This window comes from Acipenser ruthenus, chromosome 18 (assembly GCF_902713425.1).
Source record: "Acipenser ruthenus chromosome 18, fAciRut3.2 maternal haplotype, whole genome shotgun sequence".
Taxonomy (NCBI): Eukaryota; Metazoa; Chordata; class Actinopteri; order Acipenseriformes; family Acipenseridae; genus Acipenser; species Acipenser ruthenus.
Genome location: NC_081206.1, coordinates 21,968,829 through 21,991,502, shown reverse-complemented (window position 1 = coordinate 21,991,502; position 22,674 = coordinate 21,968,829). Strand labels below are relative to the sequence as shown.

Sequence of the window (22,674 nt, the reverse complement as noted above, 5' to 3'; positions counted from 1 at the left end):
ACAGGGTTAGCCACTTGTGTCAGCAAGGCTCCAGCAGTAACCATTGTCGTGAGAGATGTCTCCCCTTCGGAAGGGGGTAGCTTCCTCTGGTCGTCTACTCAGAGGCAACAAGATGCTGGTTTTACAGAGAGCTCACATTTACAGCAAGCCTCCCAAAGACAAGATTGGTCCTGCTGTGAGTTCCACAATTTAATAATATTACTGTTCTTAACCAACATTCATTCTTTTAAATGTACAGAGCTACAATTGTTTATAGATGTATAATGAATGTACTACAGCAAGCTGTCGATGTACTTTACATGCAAGTCAAATAGAGAATATTTCAGTGTTTTTATGTTAATACAGTACTGGCACACTGACTTTGTGAACTTTTAAAAGTGTAAATCCAACGATGTTAGAAATATGTTATTTGTTAAAGAACTCAAACAAAATTGTTTTGATGCTAAAAAATAATAAAAATAATAATCTGACTTTTCAACTGCAAAGTATGGTTAAGAAAAATTAAAAAATAGAATACAGAATGTTGTTGACTAAGAACTTGAAATTAAAAAGATGCATGTTAAAATAGACAGTAAACATTCTTATATGTTACTTCCTTTCTTTAATAGATACAGAAGTACAGGTTTGTGCAATACTGTTAGAATATATCATATACTGTACTTGTGCCTATTTTACATTTCTTTACGTTATTTAGACACACTTTTTTGGAGAACACATATAGCAAAGCAATATAATTTTGTTTCTTTCTTTCTTTCCCAGTACTTGTATAATATTAGTAAAATGTTTTTTTTGTTGCAAAATACACATATTCTTCAGAGATACACAAGCAATTTTATCTGGATTTATTTTCAGTTCAAATTTACACTAACAATCATGTCAGCAATTGACAACTTAGAAATTGTCGATTGCAATCAAGTTGCTGATCAGACCACACGGTTTCTTTTTTCAGCATTAAGTTCATCGAAAACTGAGCAATCATGTATTCCAAATTACCCATCTCTCAGGAGCAGGCTGTCTGCTTTCAATACATCATTTGTACTTGCAATGAAAATGTGCAGGCAAGCACCAAAGGCAAAACACCAGAAAAATTAAATTAAGGAACAGACGGTGACACACATTATCTGTATCCTGTCTCTGAAACAGGTGACCAGATCTCCCCTAATAATGGAACAGTATCAGTAACCGAAGGGGAAAAGTTTAATAATGAGACATTTACATGATATACAAACTGCAATAAAACTGGATGCACAGCCAACTGCAATTTAGAATGGTTATAGCTGCTGTATATCCGCACTATAACCTCCAGCAAGTGTGGGGTAACATGAATGCAGAACAACTGCACATATGGAGTTTGTTGCCCATTTCACATCCCTTGCTCACTAAATATGTTGCTATTCTTTCATAGATAATCATACCACCTTCAGAAACATGGAAACGATTTGAATGAGCAATCTGTCCCACAAGTATAGGAGTACCCTGGAAATGAACAATGTAAACTACCTATGAAGAGCAACTAGGCAGGAAATTTGTTCTTGTTTGCTTTTATTTTTTTAAATAAATCTATGCTTTAGCTTTAACAAATCAAAATGAATATGCAGTTATGACAATATCATTTGAAAACATATGTTTTGTTCCTAATATCCTGACAAAGGATTGTCAGAAACGAGAAAAGGAATAACAAGGGATCAAAAAGCAGCAAGTTCTACATAAAGAGCAACTTGTAAAACAGCTCTTCTCTCCAGGTACTCCTGTTACACCAGAGTTTAACCCTTAACCTGTCTCCCTGCAAAACGCTGCTCCCTGTAGACTTAAGAATACCAGACACAGGTTCTATGTGGCATTTCTTACTGATGTATTTCTTACAATTGCAGGGGCAGAAAGTTGCAGGGGAACTGGCTAATGGTTGAAGTCTTGGGTGAACTAGATGTACCAGGCCACAGGGTGCTTTTAACTTTGGAGTTTTAAAAAGTTACTAGGAGTAAACACTGAAACAAAAATAGTATATAAATGTGAAACTTAACAAGAAGACGAATACATTAGTTAACTGTGATATTTCACACATGTATCAGTTTGCTCTTTAAGGTAAAGATTCACCGGGTTCAAATCCCAGTTTAGCCACTAAATGGCTGTTTGACTTAGTCTGGGGCAAGTCCCATGACCTTTTCTGTGCACAGCTACCGTATACAGCTTTGCTGAAGCAGGTCCCTGGTGTAATTGAAAGATTCAGCTGAGCTATGCTGGAGATGTGATTTCTAAATAAAATAAATAACCCTACTTGGATCACAGCTGAGTTGGACTTTGAAGTAGATTTGTAGGGTTTTTGAGGATGTGGTTGTAGGAACTGAATCCTGTGGAAGGCAAAAATGTATTTATTTGTTTAATCTATCAACAGCTTTGATCTGTGGAGATTAAACAAGGTTTAGGAGTCAAAATGTTTGTTCAAGTGTGTTATATTATTTCACGTCTTCTTTGTTCTTCAGGAATTAAATGAAAGATGTGTTGTCTGTAGTATCAATGAAAATCTGGGTATATTACGAGGACAGCTGGGTCTTTATTGACAGTACTTGTCCATCTAAGTAAATGACTCCATTGTTTACTGATTGGAATTGAATAACCACATATCCATTTTTTCCTGGTCTTTGTAGTCATGCCCATATTAGAGCTGACAAATTAATCAACTATTTTAACGTACCGCTAATTTGAATTCCTGAAGATGTCGCAGATACAATTCATAATGCAGAAAATACAAAGGAGAAAACAATAACAATCCATTACAAGATCTGTTTCCAGCATGAAAAAAACATGCTTGAAATGGAAATTAAATTTAAGCAGTCAGTTTAAGAATTTCCATTTGTTTTTACAGCAGACTCTGTTCACAATATCAGTCTTTGCCGTGACGCTGCTCACCCCTGCTGGCTGGATCCTGCACCATCTTCCAGAGTACCGCAAGAGGTGATGGTGGGAGTCCTTCAGCAACCCACCTAGGAGGATGCGTTCATCTGAAATGCCATGTCATGGAAATGCATGAACGCGTATGAGTGTTTGTAACATGTCACCTCTTTGTCTTTGAACAATAAATGATAATACAATAACCAAAGCAAATGAAACCTTTATTGGCTGTTTATTACTGTATTATGTTTATTATATTAAAAGCAACAGAGCATATTTTGAAACCGCTATAAAAGTAATTCTGTTCTTGTTCTGAGGTAAGCAGGTTCTTGCTCTGGCGTGGCACTAGGGTTCTTTAGACACTACTACTGAGAGATATTCTATAATGTGAAAGTTTCAACCACTCTCTTGCAAGATAAGATACTCTTACTGATGCCAAAGAAATCACATGACATGGTGGCCTTTCAACTCCTCTAATATAGCTTCCAATGGTTATGAAAAGGTTGGGCCAGCAGACAAGAAAATGCCAGGTTAATTCTGATGCAGAGGAAAATTATTCAAATTCAATACTGGAGCAACAAAACTCTCAGAATGACGGTAAACATTTTAAAAAAGGAGGAAATACAAATAAATCAATGAATTACATTTGAAGCTAGCTAACTCTCACATGAAAATGGTTTAGAAAGATAATGAGGCAAATATCAATATTCAGGCATCAGGTTTCTCCAAGCAATACAGTATGCTATTGGAATCTGAACCAACACTAACATGGTAAACCTCAAAATAAACTTGATATAGAACAAGAATGGCATTTCTCTTACAAAAGTCTTGTACCACAGTATATTTGAACAGTTATGTTGACGTTTTCCAATGCTTTCTATGTCAGTTACTGCAGCGGCAGTAATATTTGTAAGTAACACAACATTAGTCATGTCACAGAGTAACCCCCTTTCTCTCATTAGAAGTCTCAAAAATCTTCTACAGCACAGGAGAAACCTGATGATTTATATTGTCCCCAAGGAATGTCACTTCCACAAGGACACAGATAAAATAGATTGCTTTCTAACAATTGTGGAACCTGTAAGTATCTATTTCTGTTAGACCAACTGAACCAGAGTGCTTCATACAAATATGATTATTATATGATTATTTGTGCTTCATTTAAAGGTGTATACTTTTCAACTATTTGTTACTGTTAAAAAACAAATATTTCTAATAATAATCAAAATGTAATATATGGAGGGTTTTGATGGCTTGAACAATACCAATAAGTGAAAGGAAGACAACGATCAAGGGTCCACGTTGGTTATATCCGTCTTCATTTTTCCTACTCTAAAGTCAATACATATTTGGCCTAGTTACCTGCAGTAGTTACACCACAGACATTGACTCTGCAATGTTTTGATTCAATTTGGCACATTAAAATAGATTATACACTTTTTGTGACATGTTTTTAATTTATGGAAAATAATTTTGCTTTGGAACCTCCACACACTTGTGAATAATGGTCACAAAATATATTTAAAATAATTTGAGCTCAGCATGGTTCATAGATATATTCATAAGGTGCTTCTAGTTAATTCCCTACAAGGGCTTTTTGCATCATATAAGTGAGACTGATGGTAAGAGAGTGAGATCAATTTGGCTTATTAGTCTCAACTTCAACACCTGTGTGAGCTTCCCTTCTGACAATTGTGTTGTGGTAGGGTAACAGTGTGGAGTAGTGGTTAGGGCTCTGGACTCTTGATCGGAGGGTCATGGGTTCAATCCCAGGTGGGGGACACTGCTGCTGTACCCTTGAGCAAGGTACTTTACCTAGATTGCTCCAGTAAAAACCCAACTGTATAAATGGGTAATTGTATGTAAAAATAATGTGTATAAAAAAACAATGTAATTATATGTAAAAATAATGTCATGCCCCAGTATGCAAATGAAGGAGAATGGATGGTGCTGTTTTGGGGTATTTTGGGGAGCTCTGGGTAGGGGGGCAAAACAGGGTTTCGGGGGTACGATTAGTGAGTTATATAGGTCTGCTATCGGGTGGGGGACTGGCAGGCTGTGGGGGGATTTTAGCTCCAACCTGAAGAGGAAGCCATCAAAGCTGGACCGAATCCAGCCATGAAGAGTACTAGAGAAGTGGCCCAGAAGATGCCTGGTTGCATTCTATAGTTGATTATTGGTTCAGAGTACTGCTATGTAACTGACGAAAGAAAAGATAATGCAGGAATAAGTTTAACACAAGACAGCTTTGGTATTCAGCTTTTTTTCCCTCACACAATGAAACTGTAAGTTGTTTGGTAATGTCATCATTTTAGTAAAGAGGACTATAGCCATCCACTGAGATTGGTCTTTGAAAATGGAAACTCCCTCATCTCCCTAAGGAGAGAAGCAGGTAGGGTCAGGTCAGAAGATTCATTTTAAGACAACCGATTCATTAAGGGAATAACTTGCTCTTCTGCCTGATGTGGGAAAAACGTTTCTTTTGGCAAGTTGTGTTGAGCAAAAAACCTTTAAGGTCATACATTTCCTTCCTTGTCTAACAAAGTAGTACTTATTTTTCATCAGGGGATTTTCAGAATGTAGATTGCTTCCTGGAAACCCGATAACATCCAACATTTAAAATAAATATTTAAACTAGTTTCTCTTGGCTTTGGGTCTGCTGAAATAAGTTCTGTAAGTGCAATCTCTCTCTCTCTCTCTCTCTCTCTCTCTCTCTCTCTCTCTCTCTCTCTCTCTCATGTAAGCGGCTATCCATATTTAATACAGATATTACTAAGGGATTAATATTGACTTCATAGGCTTTGAGTGTAGTATTACAGTAAATAGAGCATTTTTAAATACAGTATATTAGAACTTTTAAGAAACCTATTTTCAATTGTAGCAGCATATATCTACTCACCCTTTTCTTGTGTTGAAGATATTTTGCTTGTTTTGTACACTCATTTTTCGTATATTTTGAATTTTCAAGTACAACAATGTAGATAAAAAATATCAAACTGTTTCTTCCTGGTACATATCTAATCACTTCCTGTGCAGTAGATCACATGGCCTGATTGCAGCGAAAACACTAGAATTGCCCTGAAGAGATTAAGATAACCTTCTGTGTTGTTTATGACAAAAACTGTTTGATTTTCCAGTGCAAATTGTATTTTGGGGGGTAATGACATTGATAAATTCATCCTTGATTCACAAAATATCAGTCTTCCCTACTCTGAATCTGCTGAACTGGGCCCCATAGTTTTGAAATATAAAGGAGGCCAATAAAGACAAAATAAAATGGAGGAGTTTATTTGTAATCACTGTGGAATCAATTACTTGTTGGTATTGTCTTAAGGATGTCACTCACCAAGTGATGCAGTTTCTTGTGGGGTGAAACAACACATGAAATGATCATGCAACACCAAAGGCACCACTGATGAAATGTCAAATGTAACTATTTTTGAGAAATTGTATTTTATTATAACCATTGATATATTTCCTGGGTTTTAAAATTGCTATATACTGTATAAAATGCAACTAATGTGTTAGACCTAAAATATAGTAGAAATGAAGACATTTCAGACATTTACACAATTAAAGGACCTACAACATATTACATATAGGCTATAGAATTTTAATGATTCATGTTTGATTTTAAAAGCATGTTCAATGCAATTTTATACATTACAGTATATCAATACACAATCAATTGTGTACACTGTACATTGATGAATATATTTAGGTCAATAATAATAAACCTAAAAGTTTTTTACAAGATACTGTATACTCATAAGTATATCTACAGCACCCCATGCATCGGAGGTACTTGGGCATGAAATATACGTCATTATTAGAACATGTGGGGAATCTTGCACTTTCGAATTATGTAGGTTCCTCGTGTCAAAACAAACGCAGCATTTAAAGGGCAAATAATAATAATAATAATAATAATAATAATAATAATAATAATAATAATAATAAAATCTCAACTGACACGTCCAATAAAAAAATCTATAAATGGCAATTTGTCAAAAATGGATTAGTCCATTTGATGTAAAGGTGTAGGCAGTTCCTTTAATTTCTCTTTCTAGTTTAAAAGGACAGGTTTGAAACAAGAACAGGTTTTTGTATGCAGGTGGTCACAGGTAAAAGTTTTGAGACGTGCGTTTTATACGAGTCCTGAGTTGTGGGAATTAAGTTATATTGTGACTGGCAGCACCAAGCTTTAGTGGTATAACCAGACAGCTGGAGCGCAAGTCGGTTCCTTCAATTCTGATACTAACCAGCAAATAAACTCGCGCTGCAGCGATGAAACAACGTTGATGTCTGATTGTTACTAAAGCTGATCATGTCTACCAAAGCCGAACAATGTAAGTATCACATTCAAAAACAAGTAATAGCTAGTTCTTAAATGGTGTCATTCTGTATTAAAAACCAAATCACGGTTGCTGTCCTTGGTGATGAAGCCGTTGTTGCTATGGCAGGTTGCAACACGTCCAACGTTGCAGGGGTTGTCAAGGGGGTGGGGAAGGGAATGGTATATTTTGTTATAAAAGAATAAACCTATTTTGTTTAATATAAGTAAGTTGTAGATTGCAAAGGGTAAATAAGGTTGGTAATAGAAACACAAATCTCAAGGTCGATTAGGGTATCTTTCACACAGAAATGCAAACAATATGGAGGCAGGTTTTGTAGAAAGCACGTTACACCTCTATTTATGTTTGGTTAAAACATGGTTTAAAAAAATGTGTGTTGTTATGCATCCTATTGTTGGCTTACCTACGTAATGTTTACACTTAAAATATAAGTAAGGATTTTTGGGAAAGCAGTGGTGCCCTGTTTTTGTTCTGAATACAAAATTAGGAATAAGTAACTGGAACAAAAATGAAAAACGATAATTGCATTTGTGTTGGGGTATCAAATGGAGGAGAGTCGTTTGTTATCAAATGTAACCTCTGAAATGTATATTAAGTGAAGGTAATTAAATTAAGCCATGGAAATACAAAATACATATTGCATCATAAAAAGAAGAGTGTAATATGTCCTCTGTAACTTCTCTTTTGGTTTTCTGGCTGTCTGTTGTTATAAACAGTATCTACCTGTTTTTGTTTGCATATTGCTGCTGATCCTTCACTCGAAACTTCTGATTTCAGGATTCTATTGATAGTATTTTTGGATCTTTGGGAGGAATGTACAATCATATCATATAGATCCATGCATATGCTGTATGTGTTTACAGGCATTTTGCATGTCATAAATATCATGTGCATGTATTTCTGCTACCTGGGGAAATAGACTGGCTGGGACTACATTTGAATTATGGCCTCACTATCCAAATACTAAAATCTTCAAAATATGCATGATCATGATTTCAATTTTTGTTTGATTTTGAACTTCTTTAAATCCTCTAAAAAGTTTTCAGAACCATGACAGAATTTTGCAGGGTTATGTTGATAATAATTTTGTACCAGATGTGCAGGGTTTAAGAATTGGAGGATAGGTAGGACACTTTTTTTTTTAAAACTTTGCATGATATTGTAACATGGGCCGTGCCCTGCAGACTTCTAATTTAGAGATTAAAAATAAAGCACAAATGGGAACAGGGGAGAATATTTTGTGAAACATGGAAGCAGAGAATGGTTGATCTACAGTTCTAAAAAACTGGAGAGAACTTTTTTTAAATGTGTTTTCTAGTCTCATGATCCATGACTTTTACCGTGCTTTTCTAATACTGTACACAATGATGACCATGATTTATATTTGTTTCACCTTTGATGGAACTATCATAGGGAATATTTACTGAAATAAACTTGACTCTTGCCACATTCTTATGTTCTTATTTTATGACAGCACTGAACCATCTTAACTCCTGTGTGAAATACCAAAGTTGATTTTACATATGCCCCATTGTAGTTCCAATAATGGTGAAACAACTTCGTAGTAAATATTTAATTTTATATGGTCACTTACAGGCAAATTTCCCATATTGTAGACCATTATCTTTTTTAAAAAAGAAAGTAAGATAACTTATCACCTTTTTAAAACATACTGTACTGTATGTATTGTGTAAACGAGTCTTATGGAAAGTAACTATAGTGTGTGTCCACAAAACCCATAGTTGTCATCCATGTATACATTTGTCACTCTGCTCTTTGTTTGTTTAGTTGCTTCTAAGATACGATACTTGCAAGAGTATCACAACCGTGTGCTTCACAATATTTACCCTGTGCCATCTGGAACGGATATAGCAAACACACTGAAATACTTTTCCCAAACACTGCTAAGGTAAGTAGCAAATGCCGGATAAAAAGCCTTTTGAGTTTGGTATGTTTGTGGGGCATTACATTTAGATCAGTGGTGGCCAAACTTTTTTCACACTGGTACAGTTTCGGCCCATGAAGGGCCTGTATGAGGGGAGGGTGCGAATATGCTGTAGAATTGCATAATTCAATATTATACAACAACAGAGTTTATGTCCCACTAGGCCTGGGTTTGGCAAGGAAAATGGGGAAAAATAACATATTTGATTGAGAGCAATCAAAAATGTTATTTTTCCCCATTTTATCTAAAACATCTGGCCACAGTATCGTACCTACGAAACCAGAGCATTATATGCTACCTCTAAGTGTGTCAGTTCCTGCAGTTTTGGGAAGAGGAATGAACCCTTTGGCTCGTCAGATGACCAGATTGAGTTATTATTTTAAACTGAAAAATACAGACCAACATTTATTTTTCATACATTGTTGCTTTAATAAGGCAAGGTATTTGTACTCTTCAGGCTCAGAATCCCCCATGTTTTCCGGGTATTGCTTGTATTGTCATTGTGCCTATTTCTGACTATGAAGCAGACACCCACTCACACAGTAGATACAGGGGTGAAAGTTAGGAAGCTGTAGTTGCAAAAGTGTTAATGGCAGTACAGTGAATATGGATTCATTGCGGCAGGACACAGTGGGAAGCCAAACATATGTCATAGAGTTTAAACTATTGAACAGGAATTTAGATGCTTTGGAGGAGCCTTCTCCTATGCTAATTAATTGTGGTGCTATATTTGCTTTTCATGGTGCTCTGGTAAAACTCATCAAATGTCACTGTCCTGCCTTGAATTCTTGTGATACTACAGCTTAAAGGGATACTTTATCTACAGTTTCCTCGTAAATATTTACCATGCTTACAAACTATCCCATAAATAAATTGTTCTGAAAAGACTGCTCAGGCTGGGTGTGGGGAAACTTGGTAGGGAATTATATTCAGTACTCAATGCTTAAGCAAAGGAGTTCAGTGCACAGCCTAACACAAGTATGCTTTAGTATGCTTCCCCACAAGTTGTCTTTTCAGAAGACATTTTTGCTGGAGTAGTTACTCAGCAGGGCATATACTGATGAACAATGGAGAGTCATACTGAACACAGATATAAAACTAATATTAGGAAAATGTTGATGATTTTTGGTTGGTTTCACTAACTCCGATTAGCAATAATCCTGGACTACCTAATGTTATCTCAGGTATGATAATTCAAGTGAAACCAACCGATAAACTATACCTTTAATGAATTGCCTGAAGAATAAAAAAATGAACGTTCAAATTGGAAATGAGCAAATAATACTTAGAAAAGTGATTCATTTTCCTCTAACAGCTGATTATAAAATAGAAATTTAAAGCAAGCTCCATTCCACCCTGGGTATCTGCAGCAAGTTGATAAGGATGTAAACACATTTAATAAACTCAATTCAGTAAATAGGCAGACTTTTAGGCAGATTGATCCATAACTCTGAACACTAAAACTAAAAAGAGAAGAAACAGGCCCTGTATTTAAAAAAAAAAATGTTTCAATTGATATTCGCAAAACTATTCTAGAACACCATTTACTATTCTAAAACTCTAAAATAAACAAGACTACTCACAAACCCCTACATCATGTCTGATTTGTTTATTTCATGTTTATACAATCTTTATGTCCTTAAATAACTCCAGACCTTTGTGAATAGGGAGCATATTTTCAGTAGAATGACAATTCTGCATTTAGAGGTGTTTCTCAGTTGACAGCAGGAAGCCAAGGTTTAATTAAGCGAATCATTTGAAGAGGCAGTGTAGTTTAACCCCGGTCCGTAAGCCACCCAAAGGCAATATCATGCTGGTGGAAGTGTCACTTGCATGAAGTGCAATGCATGATGTCTGAATGTAAATGTAGCAGCCCTGAGGGAGTTGCATTGTTGCAGTTCTGCCCTGACTCCCACAGACATGTGGACCATATGTCCAGATCCCAGGGAATGACACAGTCTATGTGACACCAGTCACATAGATGTGTATGAAAAGTGAGAAAATACAATTTCAAATGCATCCAGACCAGAGATGATCCAGTCAGTGCCACCCACAGAAATGTTTTTAAGTCATATGTGAATGTATTGGGGAATCAATAAAAATGTACACACAAGTGCCAACACATAGAGTTTAACAACCAATATTCTTGTAAATGATGAAACAAGCAGCCTAAAATATACCAGCTATTATATACTAGCTTATTCTAAACACCAAGTCTACATTATACCCAGGCAGAGAGTGGAACTGGTTTAAATACTTTATGAATGTGAGTGGTAAAAAGCTTTTAAACCCAAGCTCAGGCTGACACTTTTTGGGTAATTAAAAATAGACACAGCTTAAGTTAAGTTATCAAAACCATATCAATATTGCATAAGAGTTTAAAATGTCTCTTGTATGTCTCCATTGGCTACAGTATCAATCATGGTTTCTGGTATAACTTCCAGTAGATTTGCATACTATGCTGTGGTACAATATCAATAAATGTGTCTACATCATAGGCAATATGTAGAGATGTGCAAAAAATTCAGGTTTTGTGATTAAATTAACTTCACGTTTAAGGTTTTATTGTTTGCATTCAATTCAAGTGGGGTTTATTACATAGTGTATAAAACCACCCAATGGCTGAATATTATAATTGTGCTATTGATTTAAAATTCATTCAAAAGTAAATTCTGAATATTCTGCACATCTTGAATAATGTATTCATTAATAAAGGGATATGAAAAATGCATATTCTATTGAAATGTTGCATGCCAGGTTTTACTGTATCTCATGCTACATAATGCTTTTTAATGCAAGACGGCTTTGGCCACTACATTGTGTGGTTTCATTAAAAATAAATACAAAATGTGCACGTGAATGTGAAAGTTTGAAATATGAAATATTTGATATTCTTTAGTGTAGAGCTTGGGTTTATTTGGAATTCACAAATGTGAATTTCAATGTGTGTACTTCAATTGTAGTAGATTAAAAACTTAGAGTAAGTAGCGGGGTTCCAAAAAATATAGCGTTTCTCATCCCCACTTGTTGCTACAACTGTTTAAATAATGTGCCTGTAATTTTCATTGTTAACATCCTGACAACTTTGTACACAACTTTAAAGTCTGTTTCAAAGCTCTTTTCAAAATGTCCACTCTAGTGCACTGATAGTGTAAGGATTAATCGCCCACATTGTCAAACAGGTAACACAGCAGTAACGATCCATGACCAGAGCACTTATGTTTTTTTTCTCTTTATTATTATTTTTTTTAATCGCTCTTGCTGCAGTGATTTAGAGGACAGGTCTCAAACGCTGGTGCACTAGAGTGGCCATTTTGAAAAGAGCTTTGAAACAGACTTTAAAGTTATAAGTGTAAAAAGTTGTCAGGATGTTAACAATGAAATGATAAATTACAGGTACGTTATTTAACAGTTGTAGCAACATGTGGGGACGTATATGATGGTATTTCAAAAATAAACAATATCTATATGTGTATATATTGTAAAAGACTCGCACCTCTCTGCGGTTCGTTGCCCCTTTAAAAACACTGACCCAACACACAGAAGTGTTTTTTTTTAAGCACGGTTGCGCAATTTTTAATAAACACAAAAACAAAAATAAACAAAACAAACACCTAGCTCTTCTTTGAGCAATAACAAACAAAACAGGAACCTAAACTGAAAACAAACAAAACAAAACAGCACACACACAAAAAAAGGATTCACTCTACCTTTTTCTTTTTTTTTTTTTAAATTACGGCTTTACCCACACACCAGCACAGTCGGGCTTCTACCCTCTTCAGCAGCCACCCAGAGCAGACTGACTGCTCTCCTTTTAAACCCTGCACCTGGCTCCAATTTTCAATAGTAGCCAGGTGCAGGTAATGATTAATCAATAAAACAATTAAACAATTAAACAAAAAAATTAAACAAGACAAATGTGCATTCCACACATGTTTTTTCTGCAGAGAGGTTTTAACCCCCTCTCTGCCATCTCACAATATATATATATATATATATATATATATATATATATATATATATATATATATATATATACAGTATGTAACCTACAGAGACTAGAGACAGCACACAAAACCTCCATTGCCATTAGATCACATACATAATGCTACTGATCATCAATGTTAAGCAACCTCTTATTATTTCTTTTTATAGTTTTCCCTTAATGTAGTTTAGTTACATTTGTTTTTAGAACTAAATCCATATGCCTGTTGAATTTCATTATTCCCAAATGATACCGACAAGGTATCATAATTATGCATACAGACATTATTTTGGTGCAATAAACATGTGCTGTTAAGGGTTTACCTATCTGACACACATGTTTATTTCTTGCTAAAACATGTTTCAGAGAGTGCCACCCCTATAGTTACAAACTGAAGCAAACACTAGCAAAAATAAACAGCTATCAAATCATTGGTCAACAAAATAATTTATCAAACCAGCTGTCTTGTAAGGTCAGCCTTGTGTATTGCTGTAGATAGCGGTCAAAGGTTACAATGCCCCCCTCTGTCAAAGCATAGGGTTGGCACTGAAACATGTGAGTTTTTATATTTTTGCTCCTTACCACCAGATAACGCATGAGATGCAGTGATCATTGCAGTTTTGCAGTAGATCTGAACCAATTTTAAAAGATCTAAAAAAAATAAATAGACAAAACATCTTGCCTATCAAAAAAACAAACAGACGAGACACTGCATCCTATGTGCGGTTTATCTGGTTTTTTTATTACGTTGTCTGTAGTGTCATTTCAATGTAATGTGCTGTTTCTTTGTGTCTTTGTTGTCTCTTTTTTTCTTTATCCCTGGAACAGCATTCTATCCCGCACAGGCAAGAAGGAGACCCAGGATGCTTCCAATTTGGCAGTGCCCATGACCATGTGTCTTTTTCCTGTGCCATTCCCACTCACACCATCTCTAAGACCACAAGTCAGTTCCATCAACCCTTCAGTTACTCGCTCCCTCCTTTACAGCGTGCTGCGTGATACCCCGTCTGACCGCGGGCAACAAAGTCGGGATGCTCAGTTGTCAGATTACCCCTCTCTGGACTATCAGGGGCTCTATGTGACGCTGGTGACCGTGCTTGACCTTGTACCCTTGCTCCAGCATGGTCAACACGGTAAGCTGCAGCCTAAAGTGCTTGTTTGTGGACACTGTGGACCTTCGCTATCGGGCTGCCTTTTTTAACACAGTCTCTGTAAACAGTTAACAATAAGATTTGTGTTGAAGCTCAGGGATCAAACCGCATGATGCACCAATCCACGTCAATATTTTATGAGACAAATCCTTAAAATCTTGCATTGTTAATGATTACTACTTAAATTTTGTTATCTGTAGGATTTTGTTCTAACAAGGAAATCCCTCCTGTCCTGTACTGGAGGAGCCTCCATTTTATTTGATAGTCAATTCTTGCTTGGAGGATTCAACTCCATAAGAAACTTTTAATGGAGTTGATAAGGCTAATTGAGATTTTTTGATAAAATTGTATGAAGATCAGTGCAGGATGTTAACTCCCCAGGAATTGGATTTTTTGAATATTTTTTTTCATTTCAGTGCTTTTAATTTGCATTTATCTTGATATGCCTCCTAGGACAAGGCATTATTGCATTTTAAAATGTTTCATTTGCACCATGTGTTGGTCCCTAAGTATGCTTTGCATAGCTAAATCTATACATTTGTGTCCCATGGCTGTATATTTATGTATGCTGTGTTAAGGAAGAAGCATGATAGAGAAGGTATATCAGTCTGTATTGTATCTGTCTGTCTTGTCTAGTATATCTGTATATCTTATCATTTGTTTCAGAGAGAGTATTCCTGCACTTATTATGGTTGTAACTGCTGTACAGAATTTTTTTTTTTTAAGGGCGTGTTTAACAGATTTCCTAAATAAGGCAAGTAAATAACTCATTGGGTTTGTGTCTTTTAAAACCCATGAATATCTTTAAATGCATGGTTTATCCATAAAACAACTGCAGTACAAATAAATTAAAGGGGACAATACAACTAGGCAGTGAAGTTAAACTGCAAACTACTTTCTCTTTCCCTTGCCATTTTATTTGGCATTCCAATTCGTTTTTTTTTTATGAATACAGATGGATTTCATCATTCAATGATATGGAAGTTTTATTGCACCCAGTTTTAATGCCACCCGCACATTCTGCCAGATACTCACTCAGCACCAATGTGAACCAATATAAACCAAGGATAGTTTCACTGTTATATCACCACCCTCACTGTCCACTATCTGCCAGTTCACAAAGTAAAGCTATTGTATAGAAATGCATTGCAGTCTCCTCCACATTACCGCCAACAAGATACTCAGAAACTGATACAATGCAGACAATGCAATGCAATCTTTGATGTTTACTGTACAGAACACACTATTGTAATGTTTATACTGTAAAATGTATTTTATTTGAATGTCCTGTAGTTGGTGGTAAAGAGGGAGGTCTGTACTAATAAGCTAATTACATTGCACAGCATGTTTGTTTTTTTTAATTAAAAGAATGGGTAATATTAAGACAAAAAACATTGATTTTTATTCTTCTTTTCTCTTCAGATCTTGGACAGTCCATATTTTACACAACGACTTGTCTTCTACCATTTCTCGGTGATGATATTCTGAGCACTTTACCATACACAATGATCTCGACCTTAGCAACATTCCCACCATTTCTGCACAAGGACATTGTTGAATATCTTAGCACATCTTTCTTGCCAATGGCCATATGTAAGTCTCACCTGTTTCTCTGTTTTCAAAACATAGCTAGTCAAGCTTTTCTCAGTTGACTCCTGTTAATGAAAGAGATTCTAGCTTATGGAATGATGCCATAGATCTTATAAGCCATGTACTTTCATTTGCTTTTTAGATCTCGTATGTGCAGTTTTATTAAAACTGTTTTAAAAATGATATCCAGTGCCATTCTAGGATTAAGAAAGCTCTTAGATTGCATGCCTTGTTTCCAAATAGTTACTGTTTCGCTAGGTCATTTTTCCTCAGCAGTGTCAATACATGTCACTGCCTGCAAAGCATGTCAGACGTTAGCAGAATGGCTTGTTGGGTAATGACAGGATGGAAGGAGTTGAAGGCAGGGGGACATTTTCACTCTCCAGGTGAAATAACCAAGGCAGTATTAGACTACTTGAAAGCAAGGCATGCAAACAAAGCTCTGAACTTTTAATTGAGAGATGATGTAGATGTACACGCAAGTGATTTGTTTGCAATTTGTTTTTGTTAGTGGGCTCAAACAGGAGAGGAGGAGGTGTTCCAGCCTATGTCAATCTGTCTGCCTCTTCGATGTTAATGATTGCTATGCAATACACTTCCAATCCTGGTGAGTGTGCCAACCTAAGGCTTCCTTTAAAAAATACATTTTGGAATAAGAAACCAAAAAAGTTATCCCTGGTAGATTTTTTTTTTCTGTGTAATTTAAAAACATATATTTTCCATAAAAATCTTAGCCAACCACCTATCCCACTCATTTACTATAACTATCCACTCAGAGCATCCCACAACTATAGATCAGTAGGACTAATTTTGCAGGACTGAATTTAGAGCAATGTGCGTAAGGGTTGCCAGGTGTTAACTGCCTCTGGCTGATGTGCTGCTTAGTTAAGCCACAAAGGTGTGATTTGACCAGTGCAATTAGCACACAAATGTTTGTCTGCCGGACTTTTATCCAGCTGTAAACACACTCCATACACCAGGGCAGAGATTATTTTGCTGTGCTGATGCTTTTGTTTTGTGTTTCACTAACATTGCTTTTGGTTCACAGTATGTTTTGTTTTTATTAATTCACGTGCTTTTACTTTTTCAGTGTATCACTGTCAGTTGTTGGAATGCCTCATGAAATACAAGCAGGAGGTCTGGAAGGTAAGCAACATTTCGGGGTTATTGTAGCAATGAGAATGATTTATTTTGTGAGGGCATGCTTATCTAAATAGGAAATCATATTATTTCATAAAGGATTACATTTGAATTACTGACAACTCTTTTAGAGGGTAGTCAGCCAGAAGTAGTTGTAATATTTAGAATGAGTTCATTTACTACTGATTTGGTTTTCTCAGATGGTTGTTATTGGTAAAATGTTGGCATTTTTTTCAATTTTGTAGAGAAATACCTACGATTGCCTGTATAAAAGATTCACCAGATGCACTTAAATCCCAAATAACATTGCTAGAAAGACATCTGTTTTGGACTTCTGTGCTGTTGTCTGCATTGTCCTTTCATGATAGTTTTTTAAAAGACAGCTACAAGGTATTAAGAATGCAAGCCCCTTCATTGTAAACACTGGTTCATTTAAAAACAAGCAGAGGAAATATAGCATATAACATGGAACAGGCCTCTTCATGATGTACAATCAAGCAGGCATTTGGTTATTAAAAATGAAGTTACGCTTGCTAAATAAATTAGAAAGTCCAATAAAAAGAATAGTCTTTCATGTACCAGTACCTGTAATATCAAGCCCTGACAGTTTTTGCTTCCAGCTTTAAACATATAGGTATACATTAAGATGATGATCTAATAACAGCTCATTATTATTAATCTAATATATCTAACACACCTAAAAGTGTTGTTGCTTGCTTTATAAATATCAATTTGTTACAAAAAATTAAATTACAAAAAATAACCAACATCTCTACATGAAAATGACCACCCATAATGAAAAATAAATAGTACTTTTAAAATGGAATTGTATTCTAGTATATAAAACCTAGAAAGCCTTCTGAGCTGCAGGTGGCACATTAGATAAACTGAATAGAAGTGAAGGCGAGAAAGGATTCCTTTTGGGATATGTAAAACGGATCACTGATGTGTAAGGAATCTGTGGAGAGACCAGTCAAGGAAACAGTCTTTGTAATAACATGGCACCTGTGTTGTCTTTAAGGATTTGCTGTACGTTATTGCCTATGGGCCATCTCAGGTGAAACCTCCAGCAGTTCAAATGCTTTTCCACTACTGGCCAAACTTGAAGCCACCTGGAGCAATCAGTGAGTACAGAGGACTGCAGTACACAGGTGAGACTTTGAATAGGCTTGCAGCCCAGACAGCTAACAGTCATGGTTGTTTGATTAGCCATATGGGAACAGCTAAACATCAACTGGTATTGAAGTCATTGAGTTAATTTAGCATTTTATGCGTTTGTGTGTTTTATACATTTAGGGTGTTATTTATTTAAACTTGATTGGTTCCTCCACCATGACTCATTTGTACAGACTAAGTGTTCTTTTTTCTCTTATTTCAGCATGGAATCCCATCCATTGTCAACACATTGAATGCCACAATGCAATTAACAAGCCAGCTGTAAAGGTAATGCATTTTTCTTCTATTGATTATTTATAAATTCCCATTGACAATGCACCATTGTTGTTTCATTTCTTTTCTTTTTTTAACATTAGACAGTGAATGTCGACAGTGTCAGATGTAGATAATGTAGGCAGCCATAGTGCATAACTTAAGGTTACAAGTTCAGATACAGTACTGTACAGACCTCAGCAAAAGGGACAACTACATCTCTATAATGGTAGGGGGAACGAATACAACTAATGGAAATGTGTGCTTTCAACAAAGTGCTAAACATCTATAAAAGATGGTTAATTGTAAAGCAGTGAATCACCCTGCTGTATCCTGACATGTTTTTCTGTTTGATATCATTCAGATGTGCATAGACCCCTCACATTCGGTGGCTTTAGGAGACAAACCCCCTCCACTGTACATATGTGAAGAATGCAGCCAGAGGATTGTAGGGTAAGAATTGTATTTGTATTAAAGGACATGTTTAAACTGCACCTTTAAAATCTGACATACACAAAAAACAGCAATATTGTAATAGGTGAGAAACCGTCAGGCAAAAAGTGCTGAAATGGTTAAAAAATAACATGAGGATAATGTTATAATATGAGAATGTATCATACCAGCAATAGCAACACAATAATTCACCTTTATTATATGATTGTATAATTTATGTTATCTGTATGTCAAAATATGAAAATGTGACCACGGTTGTACAATTTTACCAGTGTCTCCACTATATCCCCTAAGTACAGAACCACTGTGATACTGAGCTGTCATTCTCCCCTGCCTGTCATAAACCTAATCCTGGCTTTCATCACATGTATGTCTTGTTCAAGTTGGTTCTTTTCTATACTATCTTTATTTATTTATTTATTTATTTTAACCCCAACTTAACTATTTATATACACCAAGTGTTTTTGGTCTGATGTAAACTGACAGAGACTGCATATTTCTAGCCTGCTGTCTAAGATTGAAATGCCCTCACAGGGTACAATATACTGTATTTCAGGCTCAAATCAAAAATCTTCTGTCTACAGTTGCTCACAGAGCATTGGATTTGGGAATAAAATGCCAGCATCTGCTCATCTATTAGATCTCATCGTTTCAGGCAGTGTAGTGACTGAGAAGTGTTTCAGGTCAAGATGAGCTTGTTGATATCAGATACTCAGGCTATATCCAAATCCATTTGAGAGAGCTGTTTATTGTCTTCATACAGTATACATATATAATTACTATAACTAGCACTTTCAATTGGAGATGCTATTTGATGTTCTATTTTTGGTTTAAACAAGCTGATCACTATCTGCAGTAGTGGCTGTTAGTTTGAATTTGTCTTTATAATGATTGTTTGGAAAAAGAAGCGTCGGTCTTCAAAGCACAAAATATCATTCTCCCAATTAACCAGTAACCTCTAAATATACCCGTTTCCTATTTTATCTTGATATTCCCAACCCATTCCACCGCCTCCCCCATCTCGTCCTTGGAGCTAAAAATATGAAAAGGACGAAGGTCTTTAATCACCAGGCAATAGCAGCTCGACCTTGTGTGTTCGATGCTTAAACTTTGAATTTGAAAATAATGAATTTCTCTTTGTAAGAAGAACTAATTCCTGAACTATTGAAATGTGTATTATAAGTCATTTTTCTGTTATTTCTCTTGGTCAGTGAGTGTGCATCTTCCAGGCACACCCTTGCAAATCCCAATGGGGTCCTTCCAACAACAAATAAATCGAGGGGCTATTTCTCATCAAGATCAGTGAATGTCAAACAGTGGCCCCCATGGCCATTGACTCACCTGGTGTGTCAATGTTTACCTAGTTCATCATAGTATCTGTTTCATGAACTTTGGTTAAAATCATTATTTTCATTATTTATTTATTTTACTTTCTAGGGATCATGCTGAATGGCTCATTGATGTTCTGTTGCCACAAGGTGAGTTTTGCACTAAACTAGAGGACAGTCAATTCAGCTCCCATTCACAGAAGAAACTCGCATTGCATTGTTGTAACAAACTCTAATACAGCCAATAATGCTATCATTTTTAATGCATGTGCTAATGCAGCACAGACAGGCTCTATTACTATGTTCCATGAATAAAATATGGGTTTTTTTGTTTGTTTTTAAATCTGAAATGCAACTATTTGTGTCAGAAACAAAACTGCCTGAAGGTTGATGAAGCCAGATGGTACTTTAGCCTGCAGTCAGTGAATCAGAACTAATGATCCAGCCCAAACAAACATGTATTAATAACTCCTAATGGTGGTTCATTCCATAATAGTTTGGCATGGCAGCAATATGATATTGGCTAATTTAGTGGCTGCCAAGAAATGAATAAAATCTAAGAGGCAGAATAAGACTAGTCTGGAGCTCACAATTTGGTAGTGAAAGAAAAAAAATAGCATCATACCATAACATTTAATGAATTTGTACATTGTTTAACACCTAACAGAAAGGCAAACTAATCACTTTCAAATTTGTGACAACATCACAAATATATTGAAACAATAGTTTACATAAACTGGCACTGGTGCAATTTCCTTTCTTCCTTTCTTTCCACATAGAGAACATGTATTTAAATTGACGGTTTGGTTATGGTTGATACACCCTCCTCAGACCTCATGGTCCTATGGATTTTGTTTGTATTATGCAGTATTCTTATGGTGGATCTGAAGAGGATACTAAACTGTATGTTAGACAGTCGATAACGAAACACTGAATGAAACTAATTGTGAATGACCCACTAATACACAGAGAAACTCAAAAGTAGATTGTATGTCTATGCTGCTACCATTTCAAGGTGCCACACATGCAGCTCATATCCATAATTGTCCTAGATTTTATCTAATGTGAATTCTGATTGGTTTCATTTTTATTAAGTGTTTTTTTGCATTACAAACAGCTAAATATACAAATGTGGAACATGTATTCAATTGGGTTGCTAGCATCGTTTAATTTTTTCGTAAAATATATTTTAACTGCACATGACAGGTTTCGTTAAACTACAGTTGAAGTAAATGTGCAGTTATACAGGGGTCTGTTCAGCTTGTTTCAGGTGGGAAAATAACTGCTGGTGAAAACCGCTAGTGGTTTTACTGGCTTACTATAGAAATTGATCATGGGACAATAAAGAGATAAATGATTTTGAACACACCTTTGAAAACTCTTCTGCTGTGGGCACCTTGCACGCTGTGGGCACCTTGCACACTGTTGCTACATGTTTATAGCTCTCTTGTCTGTAGTCCAGCCCTGACATTATGTTCGTAGGTTACTTTTCCTTGTTGAAATTCTGTGTACCTTCACCCTTACAGCTGAAATATCCGCTATTTGTCAGAAGAAGGTAAGGACTGACCTGTGTTTTGGTGGCAGGGCTGAGTGTTTCTGTGCGTGTGTGTCTGTGTGTGTGTGTGTGTGTGTGGTTTGTTCTTGTGGTTTGTTGGTGTTCTCATGGCCGAGCATTCCATTGTAATGTATCTCATTTGCAGTCATCAGGGCATTGCGGACATGCAGAATACATCAGGGGAATGCAAATTCAGCAGACAGAGCCCTGAGCTGCGGGGAGAGTGCCACAGTGAATTTAAACTGCTGCTCATCTGCAGGCCGGAGATAAATGCAGCCCTCACCAGATATCATTAATTAATCCTCCCATATGAGAGGACACATAGCACAGTTGCAATGCAGAACCCAGTTTACAGTGTACTGGAAGACAAACGAATGCGCAGGTTTTACACTGTACCATAAAAGCTTTAAACCATCTTTAAACTACATTGTTGACATCCATGCGATTAAATTCTATTCCTCATAGATGAAGCTGCTTTTACTTCAATGTAGTAGCACTGTTGGTGTCTGACAGTGTAATTTACCAATGTTATGACTGCTAATATTCTAGCATATTGTACACACTCATCATAGGTGGGCTGAATGAAAGCTAATTGCATTTTTTTATAACATGACTATGCAAAATACAAAATGACAAGTTCACTGCTTTATGCGTTGCACCTTTTTTGTCTGGACTTAGAAACTCAATCTTTTTTTTATAGAGAACTAATGTGGGAAGTAATGTGGCAATGCAATCCCCTGGTCTGCTGAATTCATTTACCTGGTACTTGAGAGCATTGCTTGATTGTGGTTGATTCAGAGCTTTTAAAGAAACACTACTTGCCTTCATTGTTATCTTTGGTTGTTCGTTCTGCCA

At 36.0% G+C, this 22,674-nt stretch overlaps 2 protein-coding genes across 3 annotated transcripts in view; both read left to right on the top strand.

Moving 5' to 3' along the window:
- Positions 1-3,107, top strand: si:dkey-85n7.8 (COX8 domain-containing protein). The gene is made up of 2 exons (XM_058990625.1): positions 1-175; positions 2,864-3,107. Exons 1-2 carry the CDS (start codon positions 56-58, stop codon positions 2,954-2,956), a joined length of 213 nt encoding a protein of 70 aa, XP_058846608.1. The 5' UTR covers positions 1-55; the 3' UTR covers positions 2,957-3,107.
- A 3,918-nt stretch (positions 3,108-7,025) lies between these two features.
- LOC117425096 (protein unc-79 homolog) overlaps positions 7,026-22,674 on the top strand; it is a 51,430-nt gene continuing 35,781 nt past the window's right edge. Inside the window, exons 1-11 of one of the 2 annotated variants that reach the window (XM_058991526.1) lie at positions 7,026-7,238; positions 9,033-9,153; positions 14,003-14,307; positions 15,748-15,918; positions 16,427-16,522; positions 17,006-17,061; positions 18,077-18,206; positions 18,434-18,498; positions 18,848-18,936; positions 20,374-20,414; positions 21,791-21,819. In XM_058991526.1, coding sequence (XP_058847509.1) covers positions 7,217-7,238; positions 9,033-9,153; positions 14,003-14,307; positions 15,748-15,918; positions 16,427-16,522; positions 17,006-17,061; positions 18,077-18,206; positions 18,434-18,498; positions 18,848-18,936; positions 20,374-20,414; positions 21,791-21,819 — 1,125 coding nt within the window. In that variant the 5' untranslated portion in view covers positions 7,026-7,216. The remainder of the gene's footprint in view (positions 7,239-9,032; positions 9,154-14,002; positions 14,308-15,747; positions 15,919-16,426; positions 16,523-17,005; positions 17,062-18,076; positions 18,207-18,433; positions 18,499-18,847; positions 18,937-20,373; positions 20,415-21,790; positions 21,820-22,674) is intronic. The other variant, XM_058991525.1, reaches the window with a different exon arrangement.